Here is a 14,018-nt window from a genome sequence, read left to right on the forward strand (position 1 = left end):
ATTGGCCAGCTCAACCAGAAGATCAGGGACCTGTACCAGGAAGAAGATAAATTAAAATGGGGGTTAGGGTTACTAACTAAAGGTTACTAACTTCAGAGTTTTCAGTTTTAAGAAGCTTGTTTGTTTCTTATTGGATTAAATCCACATGGCAACCTATGCTGAATGGCTAAATTGGAAGTAAGAGATTATACAGTATAAAAGCAGCGCTCACTGACCAATCTATTCCTTTGAAACATGACATCACCATTCTGGATCCCGTGGAGCTTGGTGTGGATTGTCAGAGGGTCTCTGAGGAGTGGGAGGTTTCACAGTTGGTAGTTTTCCCCCCAGCTGACCTTACTGAGTTAAGCAGCTGTTACTGTTTTTGAGTCCGTGTAATGTCTTTGTACTCCTCATATCTTTTCCTTACAGTTGGTTCCTTGTTGTGAAATATGCAGCTCTGCTGTCTGTTAGGTTAAGATCAGCTGATAACTGAAAGATATCCTGGGTATGTTGAAGTAGCTTCGTCGTGCAGGGCGTTTTTTCAGTTCAATTCCACTGGCGTTTACAGCATCAGTTTTCATTCAACGTTGTGGGTTCTTTGCTGGTCTGTCAAACATTCTTGGTTCTTTTTGAAACATCTCAACAGCTATTGATTGGATTGCTGTGAAATTTTTGCACACTTTTTTCATGGATCACAGCCAAGTTGTTTTACATCCAGTAGACAGGGGTAAGCATTCATTTGGAGTCATGTTTCTGTCCCGTAATGAATGCAAACGTACTGTGAGTACACTACTCACTTGTAACTTTGTTTTGGGCTCCACCAACCTGTGCAGAAAACCGCAGACTATATATAGTCCCCCTCGCTCTAGCTCTTGTAACAACAGGGGAGGTTCGGTCTGAGCAGATACAATGTTGATGCAAAGTCGCATCATGTCACCTGGATATGTTTGAATGAGAGTAGGAGCTAAAGGTACTAGGCTGGAGATTAGTGTCACCTGGGATCCACTAGATTTATGACAGCACCTACTGCACCACCTAGTGGCCAAGCATCCTTTAAAATGTGCCTCGGGCCTCTATAGGAATTCTAACCTAACTTTTGGCACATTCACTCTGTATTTCTCACTGCTCTTTACGTATATGAGTAATTCGAACTTGATTTTGATTGAAGGAAGCATTATACATACTTTTAATGTACATCACTGACGACCCTATATAGAACATTAAGACAGGTGTCAAAAACATGTTTAAAGAATATATTGAATGTCATTTAGTTGATTCGGTTTCGTGGTGCTGTAGCTGTGGGTGCAGCCACGCTGTCATGTTGTCATTACGATTGAACAGAGCCATCATTAACGTTATCAGTAACAACTGTACCTTCTGTGACGTGGCTGTTCTGACATTCTCTCTGATAGCTGGGTTTTTACACAGCCTCTTATCTGCAAGGGGCTCAGTGAATGGTAATGGTGATGCCTTCATGTCATTATTCTCAGACCAGAAAGCTAAACACAAATTGCATTTAATTTCCTAATGCCCATTGTATGAATAACATTAATGAGTCCCGGGGCTTTATTTGTGCTTTCATCTGTTCCTTTTTCCCCTCATCATGTCTCTTTTCTCTCCTCTTGGTTGGCTTGGCCTGATCCAGTCATAATCGTTATTTAGTCCAAGAGGTCAAAATGAGGTAATGCTCTTAGTTGTCATTACAGCTCAGTAACACATTCAGTTCAATATCACCATCTTGTGGATGAAAAGGTGTTGGGCTTTTGAAATTGAAAATAAAGAAATCTATTGAGAAATTAACGTATTTAAATAGTCTATATTTACTCCAGTATTTATCAAACAGTCTTTTGATGCTTAACTTTATGTTGATTGCCTAGAGTTACATTTCTAGTGCACTTTTACAAAGAATGAAGGTTATTTTCCTACTTTGTCGTGTCTCCAGAGAAAGTGTCAGTCTGTTTAGTCCAAACTGAAATAATAAAATCAGCCTCAGCTATAATTATGCAATTAGGCAAACGTTAGCATGTTGATATATAAAGTATAAATATACATATAGTCAGTTAGCTTTCTGCAACGGACGTAACTATAACATTCATGTATTATTATTTCAGCTGAATGCATTTACAGCATGTAGCCCAGTTCTAACTGCTCCAGCTGTCCTATGTCTTGACTGCTCTGGTTACTTCACTACACTCTAATACATATACATAGGGCTGGCTGCAGAGGCTTTTCAGTCAAGATGCTAGAGTGTCTAGATGGAATGATCAATAGACTTTTTGATGATAATGCCGCTTTGTGGTGGCTCAGAAAACCCACTGGTGAAAACAAACATGTGAAACATTCTTGTAAGAAAAAGTTACTCAATTACTGGTGTACATATTTATTATGAAGCAGCATCACATAGCAAACAATGTTTTAACATTTCCAATTGGATGCAACATCAACGTCAAGGTCCCACTACAATGTCAGCAGAAAAAAAAGTATGAAAAAAAAAGAAAAGAATCAATCAAACGCGAAGAAAGCTCATATCCAGCAGAAAAGCCTCTGATGTTTAAGTAGTAACGAGAAGAGATACAGTATTTACAGAACAAGACTAAAAGCAGCAGACTACTGTACAACTCTTAGCTACATTTACATTCTCACACAGGTAGGCGGAATTTCCAGAGAAAAATAAATACACATCTGATTTCTATTACATAACCTTTTTGTATGTCTTAACCCTATTAAAATAATTTTGTATAATCATAAAAATCTGAAACAGTATATATACATACATGCCAGTGTGTTTTAGTTTTTTACAACACACACATGCTGTTTTGCATTCTCTTACACTTGGACTGCTTAACGCTCTGAGCCATACATTTGGTCTCTCTTCACATGCGTGTGTTTAAAATACTTTCTACAGTGTTTCCTCATTTAAACTTGTTAACAGGGTTTCCGATGAGCTCCGGGCACTGCTCCTCGCCTTTTCCGATCCTGTCGCACTTGAGGAAGAGGTCGTAGTTGATCTTATCGGTCAGGACGCTGTCCTGCTTGTATTGCGGGTGCGTGGAGACAAACTCCCTCATCCACTTGGCCATTGTCATAAGTTCGCCTGTTTAGGGAAAAGACAAAGTTGTGCTTAACCTTAAAGCTGCATAAAGAGGGAAACTCTCTCTCATCATTAAAATTAAGTTTAAAACGGTTTGGGGATATTCACCTGAGGCACGCTTCTTGATGAGCTTCAGATAATTCAAAATGGTGCACCTTGTGTCGACGTCAACTTCCATGTTTTCCAGATAGCAGTTGAGGATCGGGATGAGCCCTTGAAAAACTCCCTCCTGGTGACAGAAAAAATCCTGTCTTTTAAAACAAGATGATAAGTCGAGAGCCACACTCTCAGCTCTGTGAGGATGTGCTAAGGCACAGCTGGGAGTCCTTCGAACCGGGAACAACACGACAGTCTGCCATTTCTCTGACCAGTGTTCAGACTGCTAGCATCATACATTAAAAATATTTTAACCAGTGAATAGTCTTCGGGACCTTGCAGCCATTTTAATAATAAAAACATTGACATCAATTTCTCAAAACAAACTTTACAAAGTGCTTACAAATAATAAAATATAAAAACATAAACTAAAGACAAGAAAAACTCAGACAGAAACATAAGCATGACCACCCATTACAATAATAAAAGCTAAACATATATAAAATCAGAGATAAGCTTTGATTAAAAGGAAGCTACTGACTCAGTCTGCTGTATTTCCTCAGGCAGCGTGTTCCAGATCACCTGAATTTGACAAGCTCTTCCCCCATTAGTCTTCCAGAGAGACTGGAGTTGTTAAAAGGCCCCTTCCTGAGGGACTCATAGGGCGAGCTAAAGATATCATCAATACCCAGTCAGGTAATTTAATACAAGACGATTATCACCTTTCCATTGATGATCGTGTCAATGCTCATCAGCGTGTACTCTTCATTATCGCCTCCATCAGTCTCCAAGCCGTTCTGAGCAGAAGAGGCGCCGTCCAGCACCGTGCTGCAGCCTATTGGTGGACATGACAAGTTTACCAGCTGCTCTCATCTGATCAACTGACCATGAGCATCGAGCGGTTTGTTTCACACACCTTTGTAAATGTCCTTTCTGAAGTAAAACATTCCCTCCTGGACTGCATTCCTCTTCTGAGCCTCTTTCATGTTTTCATCCACCTAAAGAAAGAAAAGTGTTTTCTGTATTACAGAGCTGAAGCAGCAGCCTGATGTCAGTTTAATTTCATTTTATATAATTGGTAGAATCATCTTTGGTATTCACCTTTGACAGAGGGATTAGGAAGTCCAGTTTATAAGACAAGATCACTCTGGTCAGCAGCACGACAAACACCACGTACGCAGCGTTTTCAAAGTCAGTTAACTGCACCTAAAAAACAAAACAAAAAACATTTAAATTAACTCACTAAAAGTTGGTATCTACTACTGCGTCTTTAAATATAAACCAAGATTCCAACTTTAGGTTGTGTTGAAGCTTTTCATATTACCTCCATGGGGCGAAACTCAACTCTCCAGCCGATGTCAGAGTTCGGCGGTGGAGGTTTAAACCTCATCGTCTGCCAGTTGGTCGACTGGAGGTTCTGCAGGTGTTGCAAGATAAATAGTCAGATATGCTGAAGGCAAGTCTGCAATGTCGGCTCCCTTCTAGTTAAAATGGTAACCTACCTCGAAGTGATCGGACTCGTTTTCATCATCCAGGTGTATTTTCTCCTCGAAGACAGAGAGTGGATCTCGGATGAAGAGGTGCGCTATGTGTTGTGCCAGCAGCTTGTCGATACCTGCACACAGGGAGATGATTATTCATATGATCACTTTACAAGCATCATGAATTTTGTCATTTATTTCACATATTCCTATAGAGAGCCTGAGACTCAAGCATTTCACTGTCAGCAACTGCTTAATGTTATTGCTGTGCATTTGACAATAAAAAAAAAAATCTTGAATCTAGAGGACTACGTGGATTTGTTCTCAAACATATATCCCCCCCCATCTTTCCAGATGACCTTACCTGCACTGAGCAGCTGTTCGTTAATCTCCGTGTCTATCGTCAAATCGATGTCGTTGTACTTCTCGCCACAGCTCGACAGGTAGCTGTCGATGGAGTCGTATCTCGACTTAAAGATCCTGTATTTGCTATTTTTCAGAGGCTGCAGGGGGAAAACTAGGGTTACTATAGGTAAAATTAAGCACAGCACATTCCTAAGAGGTAATTTGTCTTTTGACTCAAACAGTTTGCACACTATCAAGAGTGTTTGTTTTTCAGCTCCAGCTGCTCACCTTCAGCCCGCGCTCCTCCGGTGTCCTGTCGTCCACCGAGGCAGAAATAACTCCCCATCGACAATCAATATCTGACACATAGCCTCTGTAGAAGGGAGAGGCAGCACTCAGCGCCATCTTTAAAGAAGAGAAAACTGTATTCAGTAGAAGTAATGGGAACAATAAAGTCTATCGACATAGTTACAGTGTCCTGCTGAAAAAGACGTGACGTAATTAATCATATTATACAAGAGGAAGACCATGTTATATATACTCACCACAATGGGGCAGAAAGTTGCTAGTTGGTCATAGAGGTACCTGGCCTCATCAATGCTGCATGCCTGGAATGTAACCTGCAGCAGCACAATAAAAAAGAGGCTGAAGTAGAAAGTAATAAATTACTTATTGGGATTGTAAAGTAGAAGTCACACAAAGCTTAACAGTGCAGGTTACATCACCCTGTCTTCATCGCTAGAAACAAAAACATTGTTAAAGGACTACAATGTCTCTGGGACGCCACACTGGTCCATCGTTTCTGTTCAGTACCTGCAGGCAGCAGTTGCCCATGCCAAAGCCCATGGCGTCCATGTAGATATGATCGGGCAGAGCCGCCCTTGCCGCTTCCCCGTCGTCCTCAGGAAAGTCCTCCACAAACGGAGATGGAGTGCACTTGTCTTTGAAAACTGAAATGCAACAGATAAAAAAAATATCCCTTATTTTCTAGTGTCTATTCTATTTTCTATTCTATTCTGAGTTTTATTTATATACCACTGCAGTTATCTGCATTTCAACGGATGGAGAACTTGAAAAGTGAATATCTTAAAGAATAGCATTTTAATCAAAAATCTTACTGAAATATAATTTAAAAAAAATCTTTATTACACAATATGTGGTTGTGATACTCTTTGTATTTTAATTAACTCAGACTTACTTGGCACATTGATCACAACCTTCTCTCCTCTTCGGTGACGAATGTTTCTGGTAAGGGTGCTGAAAAAGCAAATCCATTCACCCACAATAATTTATCTTCGACAACAGCAAACTACAACGTATTTTTTGATCTGTCCATAATGCAAACATACACACATGCTGAGGTTATTAGCATGAACAAATACCTGAATCTCGGGTGACTGTTGATGGCTTCATCAGGGAAAAACAGTGACTTCGACACTCCCTTCTCCACGGGAGTTGGCCGGTGCTCTGGTTGGGTGAAACCTGGGCAACCTGACCTGGACAGAAACATGCAGGAAGATTACAGATGAAATTCATTTTCTGGGTTCCCACTCGTGTCCATAAATCATTTTCATGGACCTTTTCAGAGATAATGAAGCTGGTTTGACAGAACAGGATCACAACATGCACTGTTCTTCTCTGTGGAAGTCAAATTTAAATGACATGCAATCTATAGCTATGGTCTTACAGAAACACTTTAGATTATACGCCAGTAATTTATCTATATCTCCTTCTACTGTATTTTTTTTTAATATCTTGCTTTGTTTTAATACTGTTTTTCCATTTTTATACATTTGCATCATTGCATTTTATTTCTAGGTCTGGAAAGTGCTACGTAATCCTGAATCCTTTTTTCCTATAAATCTATAAACCATTGCTGCCAGGACACTGATAAATTCCCCTCACAATGACTTTACATTCCTAAATGTACGTTTAAAATTAGAGTTGAGTTTGCTGGGATAATTGTTAAACGCTTATCAGTTTACTACACCACACTTTAGACCCTTTACTAGTCATTATGAAGTTAATCACACTCATTGTGAGGGAAACCTTTTCATGTCATTATATATGGTCCATTCTACCTGGTGAAATAGTAGCCAGTATTTAGCTGGTGTGAGGTTATCATTGATTGATCTGACCTTGACTGCCTGTTCATTATTCACCAGCTCTCTAAACAATAACCCACACACATTTGAAATAGTTGCTCGTCGTCACAGTTGAGTCACAGACCTTAAATCCAAAGTGAATATAAAAAGCTAGCAAACAAGCCAACTAACAACCTAATCAAAGACCCTAACTAGACCAAGGTCATATTATTCAACTGGAAGCTACTTTAATCTGTAAACCTAACAAAAACTACCACAGTCACAATCCCACAGTGCCTTACACCAACAGCTGAAGGATATTGTAAAATTATTACAATAGATTGCTGACATAAAATAACTATTTGAACATTAATATGATCCTGAATTTTAGTGCAGCTCAGAATCAGGGGTCAGATTCAGGATTTTCTTTTTACACTTTCTTTACCAATAAGAGATGTTTTTCCACGTTCTTGTTAATTTCTCAGAATAATTAATGGATCTTGATGAAGAAAATCAGACATGTTTTGGTGAGTGATATGTATGTGTGTGCAATTTGGTGCAGATCACACAAAAAAATCCAGATGTAGTGAATCTAAATGTGGTTTCATAAAGAGACTGTTGGTAGAGGTGCATGCACTCTACAAATTTCTATATTGGTTTTGAAGGAAGGTGATTTTATTTGGTGAAACACTTGATTGAAAAGGCTCTATATCAAACTTTCAACCTGTTTTGTATAGTTATCCCAGTGTGAACTTGCGTACCTTGGAAATGAGGTGATGGTGCAGAGGGTTTCGTTCTGGCTGAGGACAGACGACGCCTCTCGTCGTCTCTTCCCCATGTTGCCCTCCACAGTGTTGAACTCTGACATGGTGCCGCCGTACGGCTGCCCTGGAGTTCCCTCAATCATGTAGCTGCCGTACTCTGGCCTCCAGAGCGTTGGGTGACTGCAGGGATATAAAAGGTGTTGTGAAAAGGTTAAACTTTTATCAGCCATTATGAAAGAAGGCCACAATATAATAGGATCACTATATCAATAAGCTTTCTGATTAAATAAACTGACCACTTTCACCTTATTGGATATAAGCCATAGTCTTGGCGGGAGGAGCTAACTCGACGTATTTGTGCTTCAGAGCGTGCTCAGTGGTGTGGGCGACAGAGGGGCAGTAATGAGGAATGCATCGGCTCTACTATTCACTGGTATTTACCCTGAGTGAAGTTGGCTTCACAGATTTACATAGACGTCATAGGCAGAGAGCAAGCTTAACACTCATGAGCTTGTAAAAACACATGTCCACTGCCTGCAGAGAACTACTCTTTAAAAAAAGAAAGCTACCACAGTTTTGATATGCAAATGACATTCCTATGTGGAGCTTGGATCCGTATATCACTCACAGCCGTCCTCAGTTAAATTAGCTTTAACCCCAAATATAAAGTCTGGACAAGTTGGAATTAATCGACCAAACTACTTTAAAACTTTCAACATCTAATAACTTTTGATAATTCTTGGTGGAAGCAGGAGACAAGAAAGAACCAATGATATTTCGGCAAGGCTCTGGACAATGAGGCGGATCCTGGCATTTTTTTGGCACTTTATTTAACATTAATGATTTTTTTTGACATTTTCACTTATTTCCCAGGCAACAATTCATGGATCTAGATGAATAATATCAGGCATATTTAGGGGACTGATATCTTTGAGTGTGTGCAATTTCTTGCAGCTTAGTTGAGTTTAAGGAGGCTGTTGGAGCTTGATGTAGGAATGTGCTCTGCCGTGTTACTTTCTAGTTTATCATCTGTGCTCTTTGATCTGACTTAGAAGTGCAGATGTCTGTACAATATGGTGAAACTCTTGCAGTTCACAAATAATTCAGGTCACCAGCTTCAAAAGTTTTTTATATTTATAAAATCATGTTTAGGCATGAAAAATAGGGTGTAACAATTGTTGGGCTTAAAGTGAGCACTATCACTACGAATGGGAAGAATTAAAAAACAGAAGGCAACACACCAGTGGATGCTCCCGTGAACTTTTTTTAAGTTATATACAGAGACGGAAATCATCATCTGATTTCCGTCTCTGCTGTCCTATAACCCTAACCCTAACGTTTATCAAGTTGAAATAAGCAGGTTAGCTATTTTGGGATTTTTTTTTAAAAACAACTCCACAATACCATCAACAACACTTGCTTGTCTCGACTTAGACTATGTAAAGGCTTTTAATAATTCCTCAGAATCGTGTTAAAATGACTCACAATTGTTTGTGTAGTGCATCATTAGTCACATGCAATATGAACGATGAATGCTGACTTTGAAAGTCAAATGGACAGTCAGCAGTATTCAGGCTTATAGGCAAATTCTGTGTGTTTGCCTGGAGGGAACTGCATCCTTACTCTGCTGGTCTCCACTTCCTTCCATTTGTTCCTTGTGACTCCTGAAACACATGTGACCCTTCAAAGGCTGTCAGAGCTCAGATTGGAAAGTTCCTCTGACGACTGATTTCTCTTTCATAGGTGGTTTCATTAGATTTTGAAGCTTAAAGAAGCACCATAGTTTATATAGTATAAAAAAACTTTATAGTATATTATTCATCTGTTCATAAATGCGCCGTTGTGATGTGTCTTTGCATAGGCAACATATTTGGAGTTAGTCCACTTGGAGGCAGCAACAACAATCCGCTACGACATGTAAATGTGTTTTGAGATACACCGGCCTCTGTTCATTTGATTCAGAATTCAGGGAACGCTCATTTGCAAAGTGAGCAGGAAGTGGAGTACAAGAGAGCACGGAGAGTGACAAAGGATAACGAGGAGCGGCCGTAGAAGGAAAGGGGCAGAGTTGTCTGTCAGCCATACACTATTATCTGCTTTGTCTGTGTCCTTAAGCCCCATTTTATACCCATGTTGGTACTTGTAGTGTGGAATTTACTTATTGAATGTCGTTCAGATTAAGAATTTAATAATTTATATATCTAGCCCATTGAAACCAAGATGGAAACAAAACTGTAACCACAAAGAAAATAAAATATCCCCTGTGTAAAAGTGACCGTATAAAGACAGCTACCACGTTAAAAATGCGTAATACATCAAGGTTAATGTTCACACGTGGGCTGTGGAAAGCTTACATACTTGGGGTTTATCTTTTCACCCTGGTCTTGGAGAGTTTCCAAAACATCTTTGCCATTCAGGACGAGTCGAACCTTCTCATCCTTCTCATCCAGTTCCACCAGCATGTACTCAACCTAGAGACAAATATTTAACATCCAAGAGAACAAACACACAAAAGATTACATTACAGTCAAACACTGCATTCATATACATGTCTAACTTCATACACCGGACGACAGACAGCAGGCAAAACAACATTTTCAAGATCAGACTGGGACGCCATCACATCAACTCCAATCCACCAGTCATGTTTCCTTGACTTTGACTCTGCTACCCCTGTAATCCCCTGTCTGAAAGAGGGATTAATCTATAACAACAGCATTCCACATTGTTCCAAATCAAAACACTTTGTTGGAGTTTTAGCACGCTGACGTTCTACAGGACTGATGTTGGACAGAAACTAGTAATACAAACTGTTGTGAATGTCATAGATAAATTAAAACAAAGAGTCAAGACAGGTGACCGCCAAGCATAATTCTCCTAACATGCTGTATAACAGGTTTTTGTCTCGTTAAAGTGCTGCTGCGGGGTGAAGCAAAAGTAACATCTCATTCTTTATGGCAGACAAAGTCCTATATGTAGTGAACATAGTTGCGATTCTGCAAGGGTTTATGTGATGAGGACAATGTGCAGTGTCAGTGCTGTAAAAACTATAAGCAGCAGGAAAAATGTGTAGCCCAAGCGGGTTGCAGCTATTGTAGATCAAAACTGAAAAAAAAGTTTTGTTTTCAAGATTTCAACACAGCCACATATTTGCGGCCATCAATTTCCCCACCTTTGAAGCCGTGTTGGGGAATTTCATGTATAAGATAATGTGTTGATAAACTGACAAAACAAAGTAATGATCAGGGTTTTCAACTTGGACTACACTATGTCTGGGTGGGGATAGTTCCATATCTAACTATCACATAATTGTACAGCACCTTCACAGATCTTATTGAAATCTGGTGAGCTGATTTGGTCACAAGAGAGTTTCAAAGAACTTTATTCGAATGTGCCTCAGATCCTTATTAAAAGTAGATATGGGCTAACAAAGTTTGAACTTTTTATGGCCTTTACTGGCCATGTGGTCCTTAAAATGGGTCACAGCAAGTAATCGATCTCATATCATTTTAAACCTTTTCCAGTTCCAGATTTATCTAAACCGTAAACTATCCCAAATATAAAAAAAATAACACAATTATGAGTTAATAGTACAGTTAAAGTTAAAAAAAACATTATAATTTAAAATGTGTAAAATGTTCACCCGAGTTAACTTCTATTACTTATAATATTTAAAAAAAGATATAATTTAGAACATAATTCCTAATTAACAAATATCGACCTATGAGTCTGAGATAAAGCCAAATACGTTGTATTAGTAGTTTAGGAATTAGGTAATAGGAAGCTGAATGATTGGTAATACTCAATATAAATTTAAAAAAAGGTTACATAACCATGACTAAGTATGTTAGATAATGTATGGCTATTTAGACGTCGGTCCTGTGTAGTAATATTGAGTCTATTAAGAATTGAACGAGCCAACTGTGTGTAAATACAGTGTTATCACCGGTGTTGTAACATAGAGCTGTTTCACCTGTAACAATTGATTTGACTATCTTGTTCTCAATCAGCTCCCAGGGCCTGTTGTATAATGGAGAAATGTCGACACAACATTGAAAACTGAACTATCGAAGCGTTATGTGTTTAGCAAAAGTTTGCACCATGTTAAAAATGTCAATGACAGCGAAAGATCATTTAAACTGCAGTTATATTTAGGTTAAATACATCTTTCTTGCATTAAGAGCAAAAAAAAAGAGTTTCAAAAGTGAATACTAAAGCACTGTTACATCATGGAAATAATGTTGACGATAGCACGACAGCATTGATCACTGTATTTAAGCTAAATGCACATTTTCTTGCATTGAGACTAGAAGCATTTAAATATTTTCAGTATTAAGAAAATATAACTGATATTGAATGGAAACATGTCGACAACAGCAACTTGCTATTGAAAGGCGCAACTGTATTGAAGCTAAACGCTGTCCTACATTGAGAGTTGAAGCATTGTCGCATAATGAAAAGTGTCAGTGACAGACACACAACATTGAAAAGCTGCAGTTGTATTTAAGATGTGTTTCTTGCATTAAATACAGTTTTCAGCGTTGAGATCAGACGAATCGTTTTCTGTAACAACACAACAGCCCTGTTGCATCATGCAGACGCCTCATGACTGACCGAAGACACACATTATTATGAATAACAGCACCAGAGGATATGTATTCCCACGTGTGAGATCAGCTCGAATGGAAGACCGACAACACACAAAAAAAAAAACACAACTTCTCACCTCATCGCCCCATTTCAGCACGTCCCTCTGCCGCTCCTTCAGCTTGTGGTAGATGTTGAGGAACTGGATGATGCCGTGTTTTCTGATGTGGTCCGCATACTTCTTGGTTTCCTCCCAGTTCAGCGGAGAGCCCTGTGACAGCAGACCCATCGCACGCACACGGGGAGCCGGAGGCTGCGGTCCTATCTGTCTTCACACTTTCAACCTGCACACCGACCGTTAGCTAGCTAGCTAGTGTAGCCTGGCACGGGGCTAGCATGAAGTCCAGGTCAGGACGAAGGGTGGCGGGTGTGGTTCTTGAGGCCGGTGTCGGACGCCTACACCGGCGGAACCCGCAGTCTCTGGAAGGCTGTTAGGAGGAGTGTCCTGTCGGTAACCCCAGCTTGGCATCCAGGAGGAGCAGGCCCCTGCGAATCGCCTGCTAATGACCGGTTAGCTCGGGAACGTATGACACCAGCACCGCGGCTTGTAGCGGGTTAATAAATCAGACGATTTAACGGGTGAGCACGTGGAAGCCTCGGCTCCGATATCGGCGGCAGCGTGAGACCGGTCTGTGTGCACCCCAGAGCGGTCAGGTCCCAGCGGAGTGAACCGGTCCGTGGGTCTGTGTTTTCAAACCTGTGCGTCCTCACGCTGCTGCACTCACAGTTCACCAGCGCGACGCCACGCCCTCCCGGCTCCGCACATGTGACGTAGAGCGTGGTGACATCACCGTGACTAAGCATTCTCCGGCGCTTGGTCCTCCCCCTGTCACCGAGCTGTCAATCAGAGTAGGGTGGACGGTGGAAACTGGAAATACGGGAAATTGCACGATCAATGTAAACATTTGCACAAATGGACAATTCACTGGAAACCACAGAGCTGCCCTGGTGGTGTCGACTTGAACCTGAGCAGCCCTATGAGAAAGATCAAGAGCAGAAAAAGTAAAATTATATAAATTCACAACTTTTGTATCAATATTTATACCTCTTTCCGTATAATACAACAGAATGATATTTCACCTTTTCATTTGGATTCAAAGCAAAGTAACTACTCATATCGCAATGTCCCGAAATAGCCGATTTGTCCAAACATCAGCTCCAATCCCGTTTGTACATTTTCCTGAACTTTTTTCTCCAGTAGGAAATTTCTATTTTCCTCCAACAACTTATTGACTTATTATTTAACATATGATAATATTTCCAATGAAAGACTCACCCCCCCATGTAGATCAAGATAATACTAAAACGCCGTTTTACAAAAAATGCGGACAAAAGCTAAACAGTATGAGACTGTGGCAGCACAGGCTTGTAATCTTTGTTTTTCCATCACAAACTCCAGGTATGAAGGAATCATGTTCACAACTAGTGTTGCAAAATCATACCAAGGCAAAAAGTGACAGTAATCATGACACAGCATTCAACTTCTCCCTAGATGCTCCTCAGAGTGCGTGTACACATGCAATCAAGT

General features: G+C 40.1%; 1 protein-coding gene across 1 annotated transcript; it reads right to left on the reverse strand.

Annotated features, from left to right (window-relative positions):
* Positions 1–2,346: 2,346 nt before the first annotated feature.
* On the reverse strand, positions 2,347–13,226 carry gclc (glutamate-cysteine ligase, catalytic subunit). Its single transcript, XM_062400943.1, has 16 exons — positions 12,570–13,226; positions 10,202–10,314; positions 7,841–8,023; positions 6,378–6,491; positions 6,194–6,252; positions 5,809–5,945; positions 5,541–5,615; positions 5,284–5,400; positions 5,015–5,153; positions 4,672–4,784; positions 4,494–4,586; positions 4,271–4,375; positions 4,086–4,167; positions 3,892–4,004; positions 3,182–3,302; positions 2,347–3,076 (listed from the first exon to the last, which is right to left on the reverse strand). Exons 1-16 carry the CDS (start codon positions 12,717–12,719, stop codon positions 2,895–2,897), a joined length of 1,896 nt encoding a protein of 631 aa, XP_062256927.1. The 5' UTR covers positions 12,720–13,226; the 3' UTR covers positions 2,347–2,894.
* Positions 13,227–14,018: the final 792 nt, after the last annotated feature.

Source organism: Platichthys flesus, chromosome 12 (genome assembly GCF_949316205.1).
Source record: "Platichthys flesus chromosome 12, fPlaFle2.1, whole genome shotgun sequence".
NCBI classification, from domain to species: domain Eukaryota; kingdom Metazoa; phylum Chordata; class Actinopteri; order Pleuronectiformes; family Pleuronectidae; genus Platichthys; species Platichthys flesus.

What these genes read in the sequence shown, in the direction of transcription:
- gclc (XM_062400943.1), bottom strand. Translation starts at nt 12,719, where the DNA reads ATGGGTCTGCTGTCACAGGGCTCTCCGCTGAACTGGGAGGAAACCAAG. An exon ending in TGCTGAAATGGGGCGATGAG is followed by an intron (nt 10,315 to 12,569) that starts GTGAGAAGTTGT and finishes ATTTGTCTCTAG; the next exon opens with GTTGAGTACATGCTGGTGGA. An exon ending in CGAACAGCTGCTCAGTGCAG is followed by an intron (nt 4,785 to 5,014) that starts GTAAGGTCATCT and finishes CCCTGTGTGCAG; the next exon opens with GTATCGACAAGCTGCTGGCA.